We start from the raw sequence: 10,196 nt of genomic DNA, 5'->3' as shown, positions 1-10,196 counted from the left end.
CCAGATGTGGGATAAATCAAGTCATTGACGAGTGAGCGATTTAGAGGACTACGCTGTCGCATGTAAGTAGAGTACGGAGTAAGTGTACTACTAGGGCAGGTACTCAATCATAAGCAGTGTAATTATTGCTCCGTCCGGACTGACCCACCGCGATGGCATCGCTAGTCTGATTATTAGCCCGCCACTAGACCTCCAAAGAGTCATGCTAGTCCTAATCAGTTGCTGGCGTCCATGGACGATTGGCTCCTAGCGTCCCCTCCCCCCCCAAAACGCCCAGTCCAACCAGACTTCTTCAGAGGACATCCACCTTTCTTCGTGTCGAATTCGATTCATACGAAGGATTACCATGCGTTTATGCGCAGACGTTGAAACACCCCAGTCGGTTTGTCTGCTTGATCCATGGTTTTGCGTTACGTATGACGGTACGATATGGAATCTCAAGGATGCCGCCGTTTGTCTGTTCCTCGATGTTGGTTCTTCTACACAAGGAGACATGAGGGAATGTCCACTGGAAGACTGGTTGAAATGCAGTGTGAGCATGTACAGGGGTGTATCTATGTAGGACGATGAAAAAGTCTGCAATGTGTAGTATATGTAAATTAAATAGCTTAAAATTACTACATATATATATATATATATATACACATACGAATTTTGCCTCTACAGAGTACATTTTCTACGATGAACCGGAGGGCTATAACGGCCAATCAGAGACGAGCTTATGTATACAGTTAGCTCTCACGATGCACTTGACAGCAGTTTTAAGATGTACAAAGTTCACAGTAAGCTTCAGTCAGTACCCACTACTCGTAGTACGTAGTATATTTCGTCTTTCTTGTATAATCTGAGTTTGGAAATGGTTATTGTGAATATATAGTATCCGTACAGTAGAATAATTCCTGGTCAAGAGTCAAAAACCTTGCTTCGTAGTGCGGATTATTCCTGGCTCATCACCTTGGTGTAACTACTAACTAATCGGGGTCTTTTTCCACAAGATGATCGTTCACATCTGAAACAAGCATCCCATTTTAGGACAAATAACCCGCCCACTTTGATTGGCATGTTGGTCGATGATTTCCGGCCATCACGTGATGATTGCAGATCGATATCCATCGCTTCCTTGGCAGTCATCATCTCCAAGTTCTGCCTGCATATACAACACTCGCCGCTTCAACTTCGATCTTCAGCCATCTGCCGCTTTTCAGTAACGTGGAATCGTCGCTTCGCCATTTCCAACATGATTAAAAGTTGCGCCGTTACTTTCCCACCGATTATATAGACATGGATGCTCTCGAGTCGGCGTATGCCTCCATGGCAACGTCATCCGCAACCCCTATCGGCTCAACAATCTTTCTGACTCTTTCCTTCGTCACTATCTGTTTGCTCACTTTGTTACTATTACGACGATTTCTGACCCTTCGTGCGACTCCCGCATATATAACTGTTCCCGTCTTTCTGGCTTTGGTCCTTCCCGCCAGCGTCGTCCTTCTCGTTCCGGTGGATTTGACATCAAGCTCAAGAGAGAAGGGAAAAGGCACAAATGGAGTCTGGCTACCAAGCCACGCGGTTTTGATACTATGGCGTATAGCATACTGGTTGATATTCTGCCTGACCTGGTTTGTCTTCCTGACCATTTTCCTTGCTTCTTTCCCTCTACGAAACAGTTTCTAATGATGTTCCGTCTTTTCCGATCTAGGGTTATTCTACCTCTACTAGGCGATTTCGTTGACTCCGGATATCGTGATCCCAAAAGCCGCTTGATGTACTCCTTGCGCTCCAATGCTAGATACCAATTTACCGTCCTCTGCTGCGGTATCGTCGGCCTGATCTACATTTCCATCCAGAATGGATTCGACTTCACTTCCATCAAATCGCTGGTCATGGCACTTGCTTACGTGTGGGGTTTGATACTGGCTATTTACCTGATGGGTCATGGTCTTGTCTCCATCCCTCGATCGTTCTTCCGAAAAGCCAACAATGCCGATGCTCTACGAAGGATTCAGGCTCATGCCCCAAAGATCCACGACCGTTTGACGGATGCCATAACCGAACTGGAGGAAGTCGAGGCTCAAGTAGCTCAGCTACAGCTGAGAAAGACTGGCATGGCACGCATGTTCGACGACTGGATTGAAGAACTTGCCGACTATTCAAATATACCAGACTCGCGTCCTACGGCTCTGCATTCGCTTGCGGAACCTACAGCGGTCCCCGCGGTAATCACAGAACGATACCTGGCAGGTTTGTCACGACGACTACAGCGCGCACGGCATCAAAAAGCACGGTTCGTAGACGAATGGGATCGCCTCGTTCGCTCAGCCTCTGAATATCAGACAATTCTCAACTCAGCTGCGTCGAAGAAGCTTGATTTTGGTCCTGTGGGTAGCTCTGACACTGGGTCCAACTCGCGCAGAGCCGGGATTATTACCCCGTATATGCGGTATGTTATATATGTGCATGTGCTCCCGGGCCTGAGACTTGTCATGGGAGCAGCATTTGCCGCTGCATCTTTCTGCGTCATCTGGTCCGAGGTCGTCAAAGCACTTGCCCCGAAGCTGTGCCTTATCAGCCTGAGCTTAGTACCTAAGGCGGACAAGGCCCAGATTGGACTGGGAGGTCAGTTGATAGCCTCCATGTGGCTATTGTATATGTGTACCGCTGCCCTCAAAGGCGTCAATGATGCTCAGGTGTGGGGTAACAGAGCCTTGGTACGTCGCAATACGTATGGTGAGAGCGCCTGCTGGTATGCGGGACAGGTTGCGAAGTTGACTGTACCACTGGCCTATAACTTCCTCACATTTTTACCCAGGGAACTGCGCCACGACACGACATTCTACCAATTTCTTGGGCAATATATCAATCTCACGCCCCTAGGGAAAGGATTTGACTACTTTCCAGTCTTCGTACTTCTTCCAGTCTGTGCCACCATATTTAATCTGTATGGCCGAATCAAGAAGGTCTTTGGTTTTGGCTTTGTAGATGATGAAGAAGATCCCGAAGCGGACCCTGGCGGTTTTGGAACGGGAGGCTGGCGTGAAGGACGTGCTCTCATTGAACGGGAACTGGTTGGTTTAGGTTCTCTGGGTTTGACTTCAAGATCTCATGATGTCGGGCGGAATACCGGTCTCGCTTCGTCTTCCTCTTCTACCTCACTCAACATCTCGCGCGCAGTTTCTCCTCAACCCGGATGGTCCTCTTCATCAACTCTACCAAGATCGTCGTCTCGGGCTCCATTAACTGGGCCATCATCGTCAGCAAACGCGACCACAGCCACTACCATCATTGATGACGGAGCCGCCGAAGAAGAAAACTTCTTTCAGTCATTCGCGCACCGGGTCCGAAACACCATCGATACGGCGTCCACTCCACGATGGCTACAAGGCGACTTTTCAAACATTAGTACGCCGAGATGGCTGAATTCGGACCGGGGAAACTCGGGCGCCAATAATGACTCTACTCAGGGAGGCAGCAAGATATTTGGAGGTTTATTTGGACAAAGGTCCTCAGACGGGCACGTGCGACTCTGAGTTGCTCGGTATCGGTTTGATTCATGAATTGGCATGGCGAAAGGCGTTGTTGCTCTCTTGTCTTCATCGGGTTGTTTGTATATATATTAAAGTGTGATTGCTTAACCGGCTGTAGACCGGTTTACTAGAGTACATAATTTCCCAGTGCAAGTCAGACTTGCCGGATATAATTTTGGAACATTTGAACGAATTCAGCGTGTCTGCTTGGTTTTCAAGAGGTACAAAAGGTCCTACGCACAGTACTAGTTAACTAGTACATACAGAGAAGAGTATGTTGAATTCAGGCCTCCTATAATAGCTGGCATTTCAGATGCCCCCACTTGACCGAGCAGCCATGTGGACATCAGATATTTTTTTGCGATAGCGATAGCCCACGTGAGGAATGTATCATACATAACCTATCAGGAGACCACGGTTGTGATTGTATAGATTGTTGAAGAAGAACTCAAACTGGCAGCATTCTCGTTTTGACCACTTCTCCATACAAGTGGGTCCAGGCTACCATTAACAACCCGCGCTTAACCTTCCGCCCGCTTTCGGCGATTTGAGCTTGCCGCGAGACGCCACCGGGCCAGAACTTCTGGCTATCATGTCATTCACTTTCTGAACTGCCTCTCCCAGCTAGGATCCTCCGCTCCCCACCTCTTCTTCTCATCTTCCTTTTCTCACACCACCCCGCTTCCCCCTTTTACTATCTCCTTCTCCTCCACACTCTGTACAACGGCGCAGAGGCTTCCATGACTCTGCTGCCGGACTGGCCCGTGACTTTGTCCTCCCTGGGTGAGGCTTCCATCTCGTACCCGCAGCAGGTCATTCGTCAACTCTCATCTTTAACTCTGGGATCATCTTCATTACTGGGAGCAACAGGCAAAGGAAAAGATCATTTATCCTCGTTTATCGACAATTTTCTCGTAAATCCCACCTCTCCGCTCAGCATCGCCGCTCTTACCCTTACAGCCATCGTTGGAATTCTCACTATCGTCACAATGAGTTGGCGGGACACCTTTGGATTTTTCCGGCGTACGCCGTCCTACGGTTATAACGTGCCGGCTGTACCACCGCAGGTGAGCGACAGTGATTATTCGTATCTTACGAGTGACGACATCGTTCAACCTCCTCGACCCTATCAGCAATCGCATAATGAAGGACGACGAGTGCTACGAAGAGAAATCAATCATGTAGAAGACGAGTCGCCAGATATTCTATTACTCAAACACCGAGGGGTGACTTATCCTCTACACTTCCCCCCGTATGCCATTGACGACGGCGATCTTACCGTTGGACAACTTCGACGTCTCGCTGCCGAGAAGACGGGAACGTCCGATGTGAACCGAATTAAAATACTTTACAAGGGCAAATTGTTGCGAGATGATGCCAAACCATGTAAAGATGAAGGTCTCAGGCAAAATTCGGAAGTCATGTGTGTCGTATCCGAGGTACGACCCGGCGAAAGCACCAGCAGCTTTTCTGGTAGCGAAGCAGGCAGTCGGAGCGAAGCTTTGAGTCTGGATAGCCGCAGCAATCAAAACCCACCGTCTGGTGGTGGAAGTGGAAAGAAGAAGGGTAATAAAAAGAAAAAGAAGAAACCGCAACATCTCGCACCCGAACCGACGTTTGCAGAGACCAGAAAGACGCCCTCAAAGGATAGCCTCGCTCCACCATCAGATGTCCGTCCTACTTCAGCTGGGCGTTCCTCAGCGACACCTTCGCCAGCACCAAATTTACAACAATTTTCCACCCCGACCGAACAAGTAGATGCATTGCTTCGGTATCTACGTACAGAGTTGGCACCGTTGTGTGAAAAACATCTTTCACATCCACCTACGGATCCCAAGGCGCGCAGCTATGAACATAAACTTCTCAACGAAACGATCTTGAGTCAGGTTATCCTCAAAGCGGACAGTATCGATTCCGAGGAAGCTCGACCAGCTCGTCGAGCGTTGATCAAAGAGGCACAAGGGCTGTTGAACAAGTTGGATGCACATTGCCCTCAGGATTCATGATTGCATCTCTTTCTTTTTTTCATATTTGACATCATGGTTACATTTGAGCAGCGGAAGTTAGACACTTTTGACGGAACAATTGGGTTTTTTTATCGCATTGGTCTCTTGACGTGGGGTATGTCATTCTTGCTGTGACGTTCTCGGGTTATTCTTTCTGGATATATTATGTTCTCGTCGTTTATTCTTTGGCATAGAAAAGGCGATTCAAATCATTGTTTGGGAGGAAATCAGAAGAAACCCTTCTCGTCAATCTGGTTATCCACTCTCTTATCTACATGACCGAGTTCTCCAGCAAACCATGTATGCACTAGTATTGATCTGGATAGCCCACGGAGTCTTCACCATTACAGGCTGTGCCAGTCGTGAGTTAAAGTGTACCCCGTAGTTAATACGGACTATTACTTACTAAGTCACTACTCTGTAGTTAGGGGGGGCGTTAGTCCATATTTGAACAAAGCTAAGCTCCAGCCACGAGCAGCTGGCCAGTCAAAAGTGATTAATCTACAAGTTGCCTTAGTCACCTGTTCTGGCCTGGGTCCAGTAAAATCCTGCAAGTCGCTGGAGCAAAAAAAAAAAAAAAAAGGAAAGAAAGCCAACAGAAAGTGAGAGGAGAAAGAGGAAGGTGTATGTGTAATATAGTTACAAGACGTATCGTTGGTACCACAGACAAACATTAGTGCCCGTAGCATAATAGCCAGGTACCGTAAGTTACCGTTATGTAACGTAAAGGAGCCTTCTCCTGGTCCCGCCGCCAATTTGAGCCGGCTCTTTCGTAGCTTCTCAGTCAATCTCGACAATCTTCCTCCCCAAACCTGTGCATGCAATTGCAACAGAACAGCAGTTTGCCGCTTGTCAATTCTAATAAAAGCATTCTCTTCTCTCCTTGTCCACCCCGCGTGCTTACCCATTCCGTCTTTTCTCTTTTGATATGTTCATCCCATCAATCCGCGGCTATTGATTCAACGTAACAACGTTCGTCGGTCTTGAACTAAGTTAACCGCCTCCTGCTCTATCTCATTGTCTTGCAGCTCTTGCTCTGCGCCTTGCATCTCTTGTCTCTGCTGTTCTTTCACGCAAAATACATCACGTTAATTATTGTTTACTCCTCTTCGACTCCAGCGCGAGTTCCCCTCATTATCTTTCCATCTTTCCTCTTGTCATCTCTCCACAGTTCTACCTCTCCTTTGTTTCTCACTCTCAACTATCGACTTCGCCTAGCGAACCATCCAAGCAATTGCGGCTTGCAACAATCATATTGTCAACCAAACCATCTCTTTAATCAACAGAAATTCCCTCCGATCTTTACCGTGAGATCAAAATTATGCCACTGTGACCAATCCATCGAATCGACTGCGGCTTCTGGTCACATCTGTCACTTCCGCCTTAAACCCCAACCAGATTTTATCTGCCACAATTGCCATTCCCTCCTTGCGATAATTACTCAACGACATATTCGAATGATATAATCAATCAACAAATATACATTTGAAGAGATCAACAACTACCTCCCGAACCGGAACCGAGAAAAGACTTAGTTCGGTTGTCTCCACCTCCCGCAGGCCTATTTCTTTTGCAAAACACGAGGACGATTTGTACCTGTATTCATTCCGTGGAGTATATCTAGTGGCGTCTGGACATTCCGGCACCGGCGATATACGCGGTATCCAGGCTACAGGAAATATTGCTTTGCCTGATGTCTTTGTGCCCTGACTGGAAGTCCTCGCCTTGGAACTTGTTCTCAAGGTTCTTGAATAGCGTTTAGGGGTTGGTGGGGCAAAACCAACTACAATCCAAGTCTTTTACACAACCACCGGATTACTGCTGTTATGTGTTGATGGGAGGCCGACAGCTTGAATAGACCAAAGTGAATCCCAATTTTACACCTGCAGACTTCCCCCGGAGAGAGCAGTTGCAACTTCTTGGGTTTCAAGGACATACCGGAGAAAATAATCCAAATTCTTGGGATGGCTGGCACCGCGACTGCTATATCCTCCACAGATGCTTTGACATCTCCTCCAAATATTCTCACGGCATGGGACCTAGCTGTCCCATTAGGACAAGAGGTGAGTGGCTCCTTTGCCAGAATACTCGATTTCTGCGCCTTGAACCTATTGTTTGAAGCCTCTTCTCAGGTATGGCTTTCATTCAAGACAAAGTACTAATAAATGCGTCTTGTAGGCCGATACTATAACGCCGAAACGCACATCTAATGAATCCAGTTCCCTCTACAATAAATCCAGCTACCGGCACCGGACGCCGAATGGCAATCCTCGTTCTCGTACCTCATCACAAACTGGCTCAAGGCGTGGGAGTAACGCGCATGACAATTACGGACGTGAAATCGGACTTACGACTAAAGATATGGCGGACTCTTACAACAATGGCCACGCTTGGAAGGGCGAACAATCTGGTAAGACGCCCGTGGATCCTGAGGTTATGGTGAATGACGACAACTGGATTCATCGAGACAAGTTGGCACGGATAGAGAGCGAGGAGCTACAACAAGCCGCCATGCGCATTCAACGGCAGGTGCGTACGGGCAGTAAATCGAGCAGCATGCGTGGTCGTAGCCACGATACCCAGAGTCTGAACGGAACCGTTGCCACACCTTCAGAGCAAACAGAACCCTGGCCTGGTTCACAGAGACAACAGCTAGAATCACCAATACCTCTCGAAGACTCCGATGAACAAGAAATTGAAGTCGAAAGAGCGAATTGGGATTTGCGACGACCCGAGGAAATTGCAGCGTCGTTTGTTGAAGGGTTTGACGATTCATCAAAATTCTATAAAAGCCCGGCCCTGAAGAAGAGTTCTTCACGAATCCCCGTTTTAGCTTCTAGTCCTCATCAGGTCTCTGATTTAAATGATCGTGAGTCCTCCGTTCAGCGCATTCGAGCTCGCACCATAGGCAGTGAAGACGAAGACTGCGTATCCCATTCCCCAAGTCACAGAGCCAATGAATCAGCAGTAATTGACACCCCTGAAGCCTCTCCGGAGCCTGCTGATAGTACAACGCCCCCATTATCCACTAGCCGGCCTAGTAGTCGAGGCGGTGTTCTTGCACAGGCGCCGTCGTCTCCTACGAAGAAAGCGCCCACGAAAGGCACCGCGCGAAAGTCGTCAGCTCCGCCCAATAATCGCAAACCGTCGGCCTCAGTCAAACCGCGAGCCACTTCTGGAAGTAGCACAAAAGACAGACCTGTAACACGATCTGGAGACAACCGTCCATCGACATCCGCGAACCGCCCTGAAGGTGATCCACCCTGGTTGGCCACTATGTATAAACCGGATCCTCGACTACCACCCGATCAGCAAATGCTACCGACTCATGCAAAGAAAATGCAACAGGAGCAATGGGAGAAGGAGGGCAAGACTCCGACGACTTATGACCGTGAATTCGCGCCATTGGCTGTTCGACCTGACGAGCCAATGCAATTGCCTGCCCCAGAGGTAAAGAATGAAGCAGCGACTACTGATGGGGACAACCTTGCAGCAGAATCGACGTCCCCATGGCCACTTCAACCCCCAAGGAGCCCTGAACCTACACGTCCGGGAACAAGCGGAACCAATTACAGTACTATGCCGAAAGTACAAACAGCGCCACAGATTGCGTTGCCAGCACCTCAGAGAGTGCAACGAAACTTGCCACCTTCGCCTCAAGAAGATGAGAAGGTGGGAAAGGGTTGCGGATGTTGTATTGTGATGTGAATCATCCTTGCTTGGCCATTGTTTTTTACTTTGATATTTTCTTTCCTTCCCTTGAGTTTCAAATACCCAGGATTCTCTGAGAATCCATCTGAATTACTATTATATTGTTATTTTGTTGGGCCAAGGCGGTCTCTGTGGACAGATGTTATTTATTCGGAGCCGTTTCCTTTTCTCTTGTCTTTAATTGATCATTCTTTCTTTTAGCGATTCTGTTATTTCAAGCACAAATATTGTCAAAGTCGTGTTCTATCCGGCTGTCTTTCCGGCGTCTACACTGTTTATTGCTCTCTTTGTCGCGTTTCCCCTTCTGTCTTGAACATGTTTTCGATCCTGTCGTCTACTCTGCTTTATTTTTTCTGTCAATCTAAGCTATTCGGATGGCAGTGTTGATTGAGTACGTACAGACATACATACATACATACATAACAAACAAGCATTGAACTCATAAGTTATGACTTGTCCTTATCGATTGCATAGATCATGTAGATCCGATCACCCAATCAAATGCTCGACCCGTGTCTGATTACTCATCCTCGCAGCCTCGGACAAATCGGAAAAAAGTGACGCAAGTGGAAAGTCCAAACTCACCATCTTCGTCCTCCATCTGACTAATTCTCAGATTGCCCTTCATCCTGACTAATTGTCATCATTCATTCGGCTCGTTATCCGTCGCGATTCTTGTTGATTTCTTCCCTTTCTTCGCATTATCAAGCAAATCATACAAATCACGAAAGAAGGTACGAGAATGACTTCATCCGTTCCCCCTAACTATCGCAAAGTGCCGAGATATTTAAGCCATGTGCAACACCACCCCTCCTTCGGCTTCCCCTCACTACATATATCAGCCCTTCATCAGCGAACGCAGTCACATCACGACTAATATACTCGTGTATAGGACGCCGCATTAGTCCTTCAATCATACCTTCTTTAGCCCACCATTTCAGCCATATTCACCAGACTT

The 10,196-nt window shown here is 47.7% G+C and overlaps 3 protein-coding genes across 3 annotated transcripts; all 3 read left to right on the top strand.

Annotated features, from left to right (window-relative positions):
* Nucleotides 1-1,311: 1,311 nt before the first annotated feature.
* EYB26_000870 (uncharacterized protein) lies at nucleotides 1,312-3,524 on the top strand (the record flags this gene model as incomplete). The annotated part of the gene is made up of 2 exons (XM_054260184.1): nucleotides 1,312-1,616; nucleotides 1,697-3,524. The coding sequence occupies 2 exons, from the start codon at nucleotides 1,312-1,314 to the stop codon at nucleotides 3,522-3,524; spliced, it is 2,133 nt and encodes a 710-aa protein (XP_054116159.1).
* A 737-nt stretch (nucleotides 3,525-4,261) lies between these two features.
* Nucleotides 4,262-5,527, top strand: EYB26_000869 (uncharacterized protein; the record flags this gene model as incomplete). Its single annotated transcript, XM_054260183.1, has 1 exon — nucleotides 4,262-5,527. The coding sequence occupies one exon, from the start codon at nucleotides 4,262-4,264 to the stop codon at nucleotides 5,525-5,527; it is 1,266 nt and encodes a 421-aa protein (XP_054116158.1).
* Nucleotides 5,528-7,491: 1,964 nt separating this feature from the next.
* Nucleotides 7,492-10,166, top strand: EYB26_000868 (uncharacterized protein; the record flags this gene model as incomplete). Its single annotated transcript, XM_054260182.1, has 5 exons — nucleotides 7,492-7,659; nucleotides 7,706-9,209; nucleotides 9,713-9,800; nucleotides 9,855-9,972; nucleotides 10,131-10,166. 5 exons carry the CDS (start codon nucleotides 7,492-7,494, stop codon nucleotides 10,164-10,166), a joined length of 1,914 nt encoding a protein of 637 aa, XP_054116157.1.
* Nucleotides 10,167-10,196: the final 30 nt, after the last annotated feature.

The sequence above is a fragment of the Talaromyces marneffei genome, chromosome 1 (genome assembly GCF_009556855.1).
Source record: "Talaromyces marneffei chromosome 1, complete sequence".
NCBI lineage: Eukaryota > Fungi > Ascomycota > Eurotiomycetes > Eurotiales > Trichocomaceae > Talaromyces > Talaromyces marneffei.
This window is presented reverse-complemented; position numbering and strand designations above follow the sequence as displayed.